Source organism: Symphodus melops, assembly GCF_947650265.1.
Source record: "Symphodus melops genome assembly, chromosome: 8".
Taxonomy (NCBI): Eukaryota; Metazoa; Chordata; class Actinopteri; order Labriformes; family Labridae; genus Symphodus; species Symphodus melops.
Genome location: NC_136698.1, coordinates 6,856,569 through 6,871,106, shown reverse-complemented (window position 1 = coordinate 6,871,106; position 14,538 = coordinate 6,856,569). Strand labels below are relative to the sequence as shown.

General features: G+C 43.0%; 1 protein-coding gene across 9 annotated transcripts in view; it reads left to right on the top strand.

Moving 5' to 3' along the window:
• sgip1a (SH3GL interacting endocytic adaptor 1a) overlaps positions 1–14,538 on the top strand; it is a 65,919-nt gene that overhangs the window by 44,261 nt on the left and 7,120 nt on the right. For 5 of the 9 annotated variants that reach the window (XM_079350849.1, XM_079350848.1, XM_079350854.1 and 2 more), the window contains 10 exons: positions 2,840–2,851; positions 4,765–4,786; positions 4,895–4,985; positions 5,599–5,687; positions 7,563–7,643; positions 8,216–8,290; positions 8,460–9,245; positions 9,991–10,112; positions 10,286–10,439; positions 14,327–14,386. In XM_079350849.1, the coding sequence (XP_079206975.1) occupies positions 2,840–2,851; positions 4,765–4,786; positions 4,895–4,985; positions 5,599–5,687; positions 7,563–7,643; positions 8,216–8,290; positions 8,460–9,245; positions 9,991–10,112; positions 10,286–10,439; positions 14,327–14,386 (1,492 nt within the window). The remainder of the gene's footprint in view (positions 1–2,839; positions 2,852–4,764; positions 4,787–4,894; positions 4,986–5,598; positions 5,688–7,562; positions 7,644–8,215; positions 8,291–8,459; positions 9,246–9,990; positions 10,113–10,285; positions 10,440–14,326; positions 14,387–14,538) is intronic. The other 4 variants (XM_079350850.1, XM_079350851.1, XM_079350855.1 and 1 more) reach the window with 4 other exon arrangements.

Below are 14,538 nucleotides of genomic sequence, written 5' to 3'. Positions count from 1 at the left end.
TCGGTCTGCTGTACACTGAGAATGCTCGTGGTCATTTGAGCTCGTGGACTCAATAATTTAATCCGGCCTGCTGGCTCTGTTAACCTGATCAGGTGGGAAGGTCTTTCCATGCAGGTAATGCCTCCATGCACACGCTTAGTAGGTGCAGCAGCACACAGATAGATAGGTAGATAGGTGTTCTTTTTCTTCATTATGAGGATTTGTATTCAGACAACATGCTGAAGTGATAAGTCAATGAACACTTAATTCATCAGCAAGAGTTGTAATTATTGACTTTTTTTATTTATTAACCCAAAAAACAGAAGCATTTTTTATGTTTGACGATTTGCTTCTTTTTTTCATTCTCTAATTATTCATGTTTTGTTGGTTGGATACATTGAATACTATAAATAACGAGCAGGTAAAGTGATGTACATCTCTTTACAGTTTTGTTACTTTTCATAGTGAACAGCAACAGGTTGGTCTTCAGTGAGGATGTTAGTTCCTGCGTTTATTTAATGACAGACCTTGTTATGATTACGTGATCTAATCTTCATGTACTATTTGTGTGAAATAAGTTTCCACAACCTGCACAGAAATTCCTTCCACTCAACTAACTTAAATGTTCACTAGCTTTGAGCGTTTGAAATGACCTCAAGCTGCGACACTGCGACCTTCACCTCTACCAGTTTGAACTGATGTTAGTTTTTCTTGTAAACAATCCCTGACAAATACTCTTCATTAGTCACACGGTCCATGACAACTCGGGGTCACCTCGGCTATAAAAAGACAAACGGGGACATAAAAGGTAGCTCGCCTTTTCTTTGTAGGTTTGAGCTTTGTAGGTTGATGATGTTAAAGATGTTAAAGCGCCTGAGTTGAATTTTTCAGGTGATTATTTTTCCACATACTTCATGAGTGTGCTCGTGAGAGTGACACAGCTTTACAGCATGAAACCATTGCCAGGATTTGAAGCTTCACATCATGTCTGGGGAGAGAAGTGGAGGATGTGTAGGCGGATAGTGAAGAGTCGTTTTACTACGCCAGTGTTGACAGTTTGAATGATTGCTGTTGATGTAGTTTACAGCCTACACTGAGCACAGCTGATTGTTTTACATTATCATGACTAACTTTCCCTTCTGCTCTCCTCACTGTTCCCTCTCCTCTTCTCTCTCTCTCTCTCTCTCCTCTTGCTGTCTGTAATGCTGCTAACTTCTGTAGAGGAGTCCGGTAAGCCTTTGTTTTGCTTGTGTTTCTGTTTTGGTTTTTTTTTATTCTTGAGTGCTAACACGTTCACCTCTCTTTATACCTACTGCTTTGCTTATGTGTGTTTGTTTTTTAAATGGGCTCTGTGGTGCTAGACTTACTGTATGAAAACTAATGAAGCTGGTGTATTATTGGTGCATTTCTAGTGTCCATGGCCTGTATTGTGTGACTTCATGGTGGTGCAGATTGATCTATGTGCATGTGTGTCTGTTCAGCATTTATTGGCACATGTTTTCCTAAGTAGGGTCGATGAGGTACAAGAGCTTTAACTTTTCTGTTGTTTCCACTGACATCTTAAATCTGATTTTAATTGGTTCTGGAGTCTTGAGATTCCAGCTCTCAGTCCAAATAACGCGACTACAAGCAGTGAGGAAAAAAGTCAGGGATGAAATTAGGACGTCATAAAAACATGACGTCTTACTTAGAAGAGGAATGTCTTGCTTCTGTAGTCATGCTGAGAGAAAAAAAAGTTTGTATTTGGTGGTTTGTTCAGTTGTAGGGAGCCGGATGTGCAGTCAGGAGAGCTGATGAGAGTCCCCTTAGAGGAGTCACGTTATTTACTGATTCTCTGTTCAGATATGACCTGTCTCCTTTACAAAAGAAACAAACACTCAGGGGAGCTACGAGAATGGAATATGAAACAAACTCTTGTTGTGTTTTCCTTTTACTGACTTGAATATTTAGCATGATGTACTGGAGCTGTCTACTTGAAACATCATCTTGTCTTTAGTGGAAATGGTCGTTTGAAATCCCTCACAGAGGCTCAAAGGTCACAGTGTGCCACTCTGAACACTTCCTGTTGTCTTTCCTGTTTAAGGACCACAGGAGGAAGATGATTGGTTCTGACCATCAGTGTTGTCCGTGTCCTGCCCCCAATTTAACCAATGAGATAAATCCCTTCCGCCAACTTGTCCCGCCCCTTTTGTTACATCACTTTAATCGCTCATGGCTCACTGCACAACTGGAACAAGCACAAATGTGAGGGAGAGAGGGATGATGCGAGGTGGAAGTGACGCAGGCAGACGGAGACGCGAATGAAAGAGACGGTGCTGCCAGACAGAACACTGTAAGAAGGACGTGAATGGAAAACTCAAAGGTTTAGATATAAGACATAAATACTTTATAAATGATTAACGAATCAGAATCGTTTATACAATCATATATACAAGGAATTTGTCTTGGTGTATTAGTGCAAAAGGCAGTTAACATGCAAAATTAGGCAAGAAGCAAGTACAGGGATAGAGACATTCTTCAGCAGCTTCATTCAGAGGTTCACGCTCATATTGTCATTCTTGTTCAGCATTTAATTGTTTAAATGTTGTTCTTCATCATGAATGCAAGACACAGATTTTGGTACAAAATCCCACTGTCTTTATAAGCTATTTGCATTTCTGCTCTCGAAGCCTTCGACCTCACAGACGCTGCAGAGGCTCCTTTTATTTTGGAGATAGACGGACATGTTTTCATCCTCCTTTACAAATCGAACCAGCGAGGGCAAAACAATCTTCTCCCCTTGATGCAAATGATGTCTGCTTTACTGATTTGTCACTCTCTGACCAGGTATCTCTTCTCTCTTCCTTTTTGCTGGTCACAGAGACGTAGCCCGGTAAGTGTCCTTTTCTCCCGTCACCCTGGGGTCAGGCTTAAAAAACGTCACGTGCTTCTTGTACCCTTTTGCTCGTCACCTTTTCCTCAGAGTTCATCGAATCAGATAGAAAGTAGGTCGGTGGGTTTAGTGGCTGAGGTGATGGGTCAAAACTCTTGGCTAATTTGTTTTGATTTTCATGTTAAATATATAAATGATTATATATCTGTATTTTTCACAGATTCTAAGGATCACAAGTGTGTGTTTATACTTGTTTTCCATCTTGAATAGCTGCATGCTTGGTCTCTGTAGTGGGAGAAAATTTGCACTTTTGACAGCCGGACCCTTTGATGTCTTACTTCAGTCACTCCCCCATCGTCTCGTCCTCTCATCTGCTACTGTCTCCTCCTCCTTCTACCCTCTGTATCTGCCCTCAGCCTTTCACGGCTCCTCGTGTCCCTCTCACTCGCCACAATCAGGTGTTCACGGAGGAAACATTCTTCTGCAAACTCTCTCATCTCTCTTTTAACGCTCTCACCCTCTAACATCATCGCACTCACACCGTCTCTGGTTCACGGGGGTCGACTCTTAAGACTTCAAACGCATGATGTGAAAGCTTTTCCAGTTTGTCCTTCTGCTGACTGCAGCAGCTCACCATGTTGACATGTTGTGACGTACTAACACAATGTTCACGGCATTAAGTATTAAGCTTCTGTTTCCCTTTTTGAAGCTAGTTTCCCTGCTTTATTGATGGACAGGGGGTGCTGTTGTTAGAGATCCGAGTGTCATGTCAATAAATGTGCAGTTTTCAATGAAATCCATTATAAAGAGAAGATAGGATAACATCATCCTGTATTGATCCTGAAAGGGGAAATTCTATTATTGTTGTTGCAGCACCACAAAAACAAAAAAAAAGCAAATAGATAAATATTAATGTGCATTTCAATAAAAATATATGAGACACATCAAATGAAATATAAGGTACACACGGTGAACAATATGGGACAGTTTAAAACAGGCTCTTCAGGAAAGTGAAGTCCCAATTTATGATCTAAAGTGACATCTTATGATTAAAAACAGTGAGTTATGTAACCAGCAGTGTAACCCTTTAACATGATATCGTATAGAATAATGAATGTTTATGTATAACACATTGTATAATATAAGAAGCAAAGTAAAGCATCAAATCATTTACAGCAAAATCTCAGTGACCAGTGTTTATTTTCTCCTCCCCTCTCCAACCCTCAGGGAGAATAGCTGAGCTCTGGGGTACAGCTAATCCCAACAAAGAAACAAATCCCCAGGACTTCTATGAAGTAGGAAAATGTACAAGTAAATATTAAAACAGCGAAAACCTTCATTAGTGCTGCAATGAAATGCACAGTGTACAGTTACATAATTAATTCAGAATGTATTATAAGAAATGTATCTTCAAGTGCTAAGTGAATTATTCCCCTTTTGGGATGGCCTAGTGGTCTGATTGGAGGACGACTGAACGCAATCCAGGAACACTTGGTGCAGTCAGTGACCCTTTAAGCAACTTTTTCCCCTCATGTCCTCGCTCATTTCCACCCATGCTTCTTCTGCTTGATGTCTAAAAAAAGGGACAACCTTTACTGCAGCACATTGTGTGCCAGTATGACCTGTCCTGTTGATGGTCGGTTTGTTCCTCTGCTCCTGTCAGATTAAGTCAACATGAAGCTGAAGCTCGGGTGTACTCCCGTCTTAATCGCTTTATTTAATTCAAACAACATGAAGACATCCTTAAAAACCTTTCTCTGCTGCATTGACACTTTAAATGTTGGGCCCGTCTTCAGTTACAGAACATGGAGATGTCTGCGTGGGATGTTGATTTTATTTGCAGCTTTATGCTGAAGTTTTTTAATCTCAGGATTTTTATTTTTCCTCTTTCTTTCTTTTTTTCCATCTTCCAGGGTTTAAAAAGGAACACATCCAGTAAGTATCTGTCCTGTTTCACAGTAGGCCAGGTTCACTCTTAATGATGATTTTCAGAATCTGATTCAAAAGCTTCATGAGGTTTCACAGATTTCATTGCGGTTCCAGGTGAGGAAATTGCAAGACCGAGGCGTGTCGTCCCAACTTTACCCACTGTGGCCCCGACCCCAACACCAGCTCCAGCACCACAACCCCCCAGGTACGAATCAGATGGTTAGCCATCCACTGCCATTCATAACATTGTTAAAGATGTACGTGTGTGTGTGTGTGTGTGATACTGTACGTGTCACAGCCTAACCCTTATCCTTCTTGGATCATGTTGTTCATACTTTACATTCCCTAAACAGTCTCTGAAAGGAGCCTTTTCTCTGTTTTCCACACCTTGAGTCAGAGTGTTCTAGCAAATAGAGGGGAAGGCTTTAGTTATGTACTCTGCTGATGCATTCATTATAATAACACCTTAAAATGTACTCCTGAATTCTGGTAAAACTGTTATTACTTTCAACCACAAACTGTGTGGCAGATTTCATTTCAGAGCCCAACATTTCAACTCAAACAGAAGAAAACGTGCTTCAAAGTAAAATAAAGGCTAAAACAAGTCATACATTTTCCCCCCCAAAAAAACATAAACAACTGATTCAGTCACATGCTCAATCATAGAACGGCCATATGTTGATGTGCAGAGTGTAAGCATGTTTGACCTGCTGTTACTGTTGGTATCTCGATCCATCCATGTGTCGCGGTTTCCTTACATGACAATCTAGCAGCATTGTTATACAGATTCTTCTTTCATCATCCATTGTCTGTTACAGCAGTCAACCAGCAGCCCCAGTCCCTGAAGACACCACAGCCTTATTCGGGCCTCCTCTGGACACAGCCTTTGGAGAGCCAAAAACTGAAGGTAGGCCTCCTTCTCTCTGTCTCTTTGTAACTCGGTGTGTCTGCATTGATTTTTCCATGCACTTGTGCTCACAGGTGTTAACCACTGTCACTTTATTTATTTTTTTACTTTTAGCAACACAATGAAAAATGGTCACTCCACACTCTACATCTTTAGGGCTTTTAACTCAAACCTTGTTGTCAGTCACAACAGATTCCCTCTCTCTTTTCTCTCCCCCTCTCTCACCTTTTTTCTCTGACATCATTTCTTCCCCTCTCAGGCTCTCTGAGCAGTGATGGAGTCACTTTCTTTGTCTTTGCAAATGTCAAAGTTGATATTAGCACTGGGAGGTTCTCATCATGTACACAGCGCAGCTTGGTGATACGCAGATTCTTCTGCCACCCGCTCTCAGTCAGTCCAGCAGGATTTAGAGCTACACGCTGTGGAGGAGCTCATAGATGTTATGCATTTTCTATGTCAGGCATAACTAACGTCAACTTGACACAAATCCCCTTTATAGAGTCCTTCACTCAGATAAAGCAGTCCAAGCTGATTCTGACACAGACACATTTGACTTTCTTACTCATTGTGGTGTCATCTGCACATGGCAGGGACCAGAGGTGTGTATTCAGGTTGTCATCATGGTGAATGCAATTCATTTCTTAGTCCTCCATATGAAGGTAAAAATGATTAGAGTATGCTGAAGCTGCTTTTACCAGATATTGGTTCTATTTATTTTAATTCAGAAGGAGGTAGCTTTTGGTGCTTTTGAGATGAATCGCTGTAAGTGTTGATATTTTTATTTACTATCTGTCATCGATAAAAGTGGTTGGATAAAGAACAAACAGCAGCATAAGACTGACTATTACAACCTTCTCATCTATCAATGATACAAGACTGCTGAACCGTACTCTTGTTGCTATGCACCAGAAGACACATGACTGTGTACTATTGATCAAATTACTTTTAGATAAAAACAGAACTGCATAATGTTGTCTTTGATACCTAAAATATACATCACATTTCCAACGAGGGAAAAGCATCAATACTGCTCTCCTGCAACATTTTGGCTTTTATAACCAGCAGAAGTAAAACAGACAGTTAGATGGCAAACTTGGTGCAAACTTCTCATGTTGCCACATGACGTTTCATAAGTGTCGTATAAGCAGGTATTTAAGTGTTGAGCTAGCTTCTATGCAGCTACATTAATTAAGATAATAAAAATAATAAGTAATACAAATAATTTGTACTTCATTAATCCCACGAGGGGAAATTCAGTTTTACTCTGTTATTATTAAACATGTCACACGCATATCGGCTGTAAGAGCTGATAATAATGAATGTCTAGCTACTGTTTACTCCTGTCATCATATGGTTAAATTGTAAAGCAACGGTTAAATACTATTAAAGATATTTGATGAACATTGTCACCAATGGATCTGGGCAGATTTATAGATGATCGGCTTATAGAGCTCAGTTTCTCTTTGGTTTGTTCATTCTTTGTTTTTCGCTTGATGGTCAAAATAAAAGAATTGACATCATAGTTTTAAATAGCTTCAGCTCTATCAGAAACCAGGATTGTCGGCACTGCTTCAAACGTCTGCATTTTCAGCTGCATGTTGTCCTCTATCATTAAAGCTGAACTCAAATTTTGTTGGCAGGGAAAAGGGTATTCTCGCATTACAATAAAAAAAACCAAAAAAAAAAACACTGCAGTCTGCCACAGAGGCCGGCTATCTGTTTTCACGAATGAACGATTTTATTGACGTAGGCACCTGTGTTGTTTCCCCTCTTTCACCTGTTTTCTTTCTTTGAGCCCCAAAGAATCGGTAATCCTTCGGTGTTTTGGTTTCAGCGCCTCTGACTCGGCTTGTTTTGTCCCCTCCTGTAACTTAGTGGTTGTGTCTGAGTCGGATGCGTGGGGGGCTCCTCTGTCAGAGCAAGAATCCTCTTTGTCAAGATCCTTCCCCGCAGGAAGTAAGTTTTGGTCCTCCCTGCATTTTGTGCTGCGCGCCCTCCTCCCTTGTCCCTCGAATGACTGCACAGACCCATCAGCCCACCTCATCATGAACCCCCTCATCATCCAACTAACAAACAGTCCTGCAAACTGACTCAATCAAAGTATGCTTAAAGCAGCCGCCTGTAACCTGTTTCATGTCTCATCAGCCACCTCACATCCTAGTGATTAAGTGTTGGATGTGGTTTATATTATGGGAGAGTTAAGTATGAGTCTCCATCTCCCATAATGCACCGACCCCTCCTCCTTTGCTGCTTCCTTCCTACACATGTGCATGGTGGTGTCATGGTGCTGCATAAATGATGATTTGCGGGATGATCGCCTCTCCTCACGTCGATGTGGTTGTGATTGACAGCTTGGATAACTACCTTCTTTTTTTTTTTTCTTTTTTTTTTTTGGTTATTGTTTCTTATTGGCTCATCATTTTTTCACCCTTGTATGCAGCCCATCATATGTTCTCAACAGCATTAACCATAACTTTAACCTAACAATCAATAATTATTACACCATTAATTGTGGTATTGTATTGCAGCTCCACCTCCTCTTCCACCTAAGAATGTCCCAACCTCCCCACCGTCCACGAGCCCAACCTCTGCAGATGACGCTGGTAAGACATATTCTAATCTTTTCTGCCTTCTGATCTGTCACATTATCCCTTTAACATTGGATTTTTGCAGCTTCCTCTTTTTCACTAAATTCTGGATCTAACTTTCTCTGTTCTGTTTTGTCTTTGTAAAGATATTCTGCCTCTGATTGGTCAGTTGTCTATGTTACAGAAGTGTCAACACAAAGTTCTGCCAGGAAGCCTTCAATAGCTGACCTGGACAACATCTTTGGGCCTGAACAGGCTCCCTCTAGTGGCGAAGACACGGCTGACTCGTGGGTCTGTTTCAGTGAAATATCTGCTGCTCAGCCGCCGATACCAGAGGAACCAGCACCACCGCTGCCGGCCTCCCCGCCTCCACCTGAATCTCCTGCCCCACCTTTACCTACGTCACCACCTCCTCCAGATGACCCTGCACCACCTCTTCCTACCTCCCCTCCTCCAAAAGAAGAACCGCTTCCCCCACTACCAATCTCCCCACCTCCAAGAGAGGAGCCTGTTGCACCTCCCATCCGCTCAGGTCCTCCGACACCTGAGGAGAGAAATCCACCCACATTTGCCACTTCTCCTCCTCCTGCACCACCAAAGGATCTCGTCTCGTCTCCCGTCTCCTCTCCTCCTTCTCTTGAGTCCCCTTCCAGCGTCCCACCAGCCCCAGCTCCCAAAGCAAGAACGCCCCCAGCAGTGACGCCCCCAGCAGTGACTCCTCCAGCAGGGACACCTCCTGCTGAGGAACCTGCAACGCGCCCCCTCCCGACACCACTTGCCCAGCCTCAGGAAGAGCAGGCCAAGAACGCAGACACCACGCAATCCAAAGAGGGCGGAGGTGAAAGTCTCACCTCACCTGTTGATGCTAACCAGGATAGCCGGAGTACACCTCCACCACCTCCTCCCCCAACTTACCGGGCGGTGGTTTCGTCACCAGGTCCCACAGCTGGAGCTGGCGGCACGAATAGCGGTGAGTAGATCTGACTGGAACGTGGTTTAACAAAAGGCAGCATTAGGCCCGGTGTCCACAGAGAGTGTTCATGATGTCATCTGCATCTTTCTAAAAAGCTGAAAGAGTTTCAATGCTCTGTCCTCATGGCAAACGTTTAAAAAAAGATGCTCAGAAAAAAAAAAACACTCAGTGATGAAAAAGTAAGTTGGACTGTTGGAAATCATTCAGATGATACTTATTGATTATCACACTTGAATGGAACTATATCTGTCTAGTAGTTACCACTGTAACGTTAAAGCTGTAATAATAATGTTTTTCAGCCGCTTGTTCCTGTTTTCGTGTGATTTAAATCAATCACATCAAGAGTGTCGTGCAAGTTCTATCTGTGGACATGGTGTCATTTTATTCCCGTGCACAAACCATCACATAGTCTGTTGTTATCGTCTGGTATTAGCTAAGAAAGTAAAGGTACTCTTAGAGGTGTCCATACTGCCTTTCCAACAGGAACACGGTCAACTCGGGTGTGACGTCACTCCCAGCGCCGAGATCTGAGCTCTGGAAATGGAACGTAGCATATTGCCAGTATGCACTCAGGTGCTCTTCCAGGTGTTAGCAATGCTTGCCAACGTCTTCACACTGGCTCTGTTCATCCTGCATCTATTTGTATTCCTGCTGTAGCCATCACCACTATCTAGGTCATATTCAGACTGAACAGAAGATTTTATATAACGATATTCTAATGCTGCATGTTTCTTCCACACAGGTTCATCTTCCCCTGTGCGACCTGCCACTCCCTCCTCAGTCAACCAAACTCCCCCTCCTCCTCCACCTCGCCCACCTTCACGACCGAAACTGCCTCCAGGGAAACCCACTGTAGGAGATGCAGTAAGTCTTGTATTCTATAAAATGTTCACTTCTTATTATGATGCTAGTTCAAAGATGAACCTGTGTCGCGGCTGCCTCGTGCTCTGTTGAAATAATACCTGGGAGAACTGAATGGAAACTTTTGATCAAGATGTTTCATTTGCCTCTCCTCGACTGTCTTTCTACCTTTCAAGAATCGTCCATTCAGCCCTCCAGTTCACTCTGCCAGCCCCCCGCCCATCGCTCCGTTGGCGCGAGCTGAGAGCACCTCCTCCATCTCCTCCACCAACTCCATGAGTGCCGCCACCACCCCGACCGTCGGTAAAGAGCTCTCCGTGTCCGTGTCAGGTGTGTGCTCCCTCAACAGTCACTGAGCTGTGCAGCCGGTCGTCTGACGGGTTGGGACGATTGAGGAATTTATCTATTTATGTGTGATATTAAAAGTTTATTGTTGATTTTATGCACCGGCCCTCTCCTTCTTTTTACTCCGAGTCTGTGTGGAAAGAGTCATTCCGGTTTTTTTATTTGTTTATTTATTTTGAATTGTCCTTTTTTGTTTGTTTTCTCAGTAAAGGTGACAGTATCCTGGCCATGATGGTTCACTAAATGATGAACATCAGTAATTCAGTGTCAAATCATGCATTATATGAACCCTTTGCATGTTAGCTTACTCTATCTTAGGACAGATTGGAAGTGTGCTGCAGTAGTTAGTTAGTAGTTATCATTTTATTTGAAAAAGGGAAAGAAAAAAAACTGCTTCAGAGGGTCATTTTGATGCAACAAACATTTCATAAATATTGTCTGATTCAGGCAGGCACACGCAGAAGCACTCCTAATTACACCCTCAAACACATCACCGTGTCGTGAGTGGGAAGTGAGATTGTGAGGCGCAGTGTTAATTTGAGTTTTTGAAGAGCAAACATTCTCCTTTTAATAAAAATAATGTCACAGCAGTTTACACTCCTTATTCTAACTTTAGAGTCAGTGCAGAAAAGAAGCTGGCAGTGCACAGCTGTGAGTGGATCATAACAACTCTCAGTAGACTGAAAACATGACTGAGTCATATGAGAGGCAGAAATAGTTACATAAAAAAAACCCAGAATCTCATCTTTGCTTGGAGTTGTTTCAACAGAAGAGCGTTAAGGAAAAATCCTCCCAATAGATTCAGATTCTTCCATCAAAGGATTTAATCTGTTGTAGTTTGGGATCATAAGCAGACAGACTAAACTGTAATAATGTTTTGCACCTTTTCTACTTCCTGTTCATTTAACACTTGATTGTGTTGAAGTTTATTGTTTCCTTTTTCAGTTAAACTTTTGAGTGCATGACTGTTTTTATCATTTCGACCTGCTTGATTTGATTTGTGTGTTTTGCTTTACTGTCTGTTTTTTTTTTTTTTTTGTCCTCTTTTTCTTTTTTTCTTTGCCTTTGTCAGAAGACGATGCTTATGTAGACAAACTGCCCACCTTTGGGAGACACTTTGATTCATTTGCAGGTAGAGTAACGATCCCCTTGGAGAGAGAGGAGGGGTGGCGAGTTTGGTGGGAATGTTTTTGTGATGGTTTCCCATCTGTTTGATGCTCTTTACCCATAATGCACTTGACATAGAAGGGTAAAGGCCATCGCTATGTGTTTGTGTGCTTTCTCAAGTGTTGTCAGTCAAAACATGGAGGTATTCGGACAGTGAGACACTGTTTTTAGGTTTCCATCTTTTCAGATTAATCTCAGATTTATGAGATTTTTTTTAAGGTCCTCTCTGTGTCATTTTCCTAATACCTACTTGTGATTAGGTTACTTTTAGGTTTTACTCACAGAAGTAGGGACAGTACCACAGGATCATTTCACTTTCTTTTGAAACGTGGCAGCATTTTTCAGTGAAATCGTCATTTTTCATTTTGCTCTTGCCAACTCATACCTGCCTACACATTTCCCAGCTGTTTAATAGATACGATAGCCTCTCTCTCTCTCTCTCTCTCTCTCTCTCTCTCTCTCTCTCTCTCTCTCTCTCTCTCTCTCTCTCTCTCTCTCTCTCTCTCTCTCTCTCTCTCTCTCTCTCTCTCTCTCTCTCTCTCTCTCTCTCTCTCTACTATTTGCACATGTCACTCTCTCATTCCCTCTGTCAAAAACAGAAAAATCTGCCAAAAAGGAAAAGAAAGCTGTGGTCACTCAGAAAGCTGCAGCGTTTTCATAATAGATGTAACAAAAAAAGTTTGACTTTCATTTGCCATTTTTTTTCCATTTCCCTACTTGTGGGACCTTTCTCTCTGTTTGATGACTGTGTACCAGTGGCTTTCCAGCCATGTCACCATGGCAACCTCCTGTTTCTACTCTTGGTGACACACATAATATATGTGTGAGTGCTGTGCAGTGTCTCCCACAAACCTTTACTCTTAGTCTGCACCACAAGAGTGTATTTACGTGCAGTGTGTTCAATGAGTCCGCCTGAAGAGCTCCTCATCTGTGGCCCTTGACATCCATATTGTCCGTCTCTGTCGCTCTCTCACACACACTCAAACACACACACACATATTGTCAGATTAGAGCTGCTGCTTACAGACTCGTTTGAAGTCTGGCATGAGAATTAAGCTGAATTAGACATGCGGCAGCTGTTTGGTATTCAAGCTGTCTGCTCAGACTGCTGGAGTGTTTCAACACAACCTCAAGTTCAACCAGCCTCGCTCTACTCCCACACTCAACCCCTGATGCCCACCTTTCACACCTGTCACTCACACACTCTCCAGCCGTACACCTCTAAACCCCGCCCTCCCCCGAGGGAACACCTGCCCCTTTGTTCTCTTTATGGAGCACTGAGCTGCTCTTCATCACACAAAGCAACACACCCATACTTTATCACTGCTGGGACCTCCCATCATAACAACAAGTCAACCCCGTTCACACACAAGAATGTCTGAACTGAACCACAGAGCACAGATACATGAATCAGCAGTTTGTCACTTGAAATAGAGACGGTGCTGTATGGAGACGGACACAGTCACTCTTACTTTCTTTACAAACTTCTGATGCACCTTAATTCAGGGGCTGCACTTCCTCTGAAGTCCAGGACCAAAACGTTCCCAGAATGGTTTCCTCTTTGAACTCGTGGTCTCAATGCAGTGGACAATGAGGCTGCCCTTCAGCCGACGTTTGAGAGCGTAGAGTAGTACGAAGAGCAGCCTGTGATATCCTGAGATACGATGACCTTTTCAGTTTACAAGCAGAAATGTTCTCCCTGAAAACCTGACAAAAGTTTTACCTTCCCAAATGACATATTCCCGAGATGCTAAATCACTCCTCTTTTTTCCTTTTTTTTAATATATATACGGTATATATAATGATAATTCAAATCTTGAATCTTGAACTCTGAAAGTAACTCTGTGAACTCTTCCGGGTCCTCCTCTGATTTTGACCCAATAACTGAAAGCATTGCTCACACCCAGTGAGTACTTCAGGACATACTGTACGTGCATTGTTTTGTTAGCCAGGTGTTTTTCTTATAAAAAAAAAAAAAGTGAATTTCACCAACTTGTGCTGAAGCTGACTGGAACTGTCAGAATGCCCCATTTTAGTGTCTGCTACCTTCAAGTCTAGCCACAGAAAATGAGACAGAGCATCTTTGTGTGCACCTCCATCTCCCTGCTCTCTGGTCTCAGTCCCACGGCTGCACCCTGCAGGGTGTTGTTATGTATGACAGGCTGTGGCCATCTGTTTCATTAGAAGAAAAAGGAGGCCTTTAGGAGAATGCAAGCATATCGAGACACCGAAATAAAAGCATAAGAAGATAAACACAGTGACATGACTGCTCTCCTGCTAGTCTGTCCTCAAACTCTACAGCCTTAACTCGCTTTTCTGTAATACACATCTGTCATATTGAGTTGAATCACTGCCAACACCCAGAAGCAAACATCTGGCCCTCGCTCCACCTCACCCCTGCACTTCCTCACGCACGCAAGCACCCCTCAAAAAGAATCATCCTCTCACGCCCCTTTGTCGTTCTGTCTCGGCTTGCCGTGGTTCTCATGTCCTCATTTGTCCCCAGACCTCCACCTACACGTTCCACCTCACTGTGAAGTGATAGACCTGCCATGTGAGACTCACGCTACTGTCCTTCTCTCCCCTCCCCCTCTCACCCCTCCTCACCCACGTCCCTCCCTCTCAAACCTCTTCGTCCTCTCTCCTCCTCCTCGCCCCCTCCCCTCCTGATCCCCTCCCTCCTCAATCCCTCGAACCCCACACAGAGAATGACCAGCCATCCCTTGTATGGTTTGACAGAGGGAAGTTTTATTTAACCTTTGAAGGTAAGTTTGCTCTGCACCAGGGTAGCGTCTCGCACACACACTCTTCTTGAGGCCTATATGTGCAAGCTTCGCCCCACCCTTGCCCTGCCCCTTCTTTCCTTCCTTCTCCCCCCCCTTTCCTTCTCTTACTCCATAGCACCCCTGCATCATTC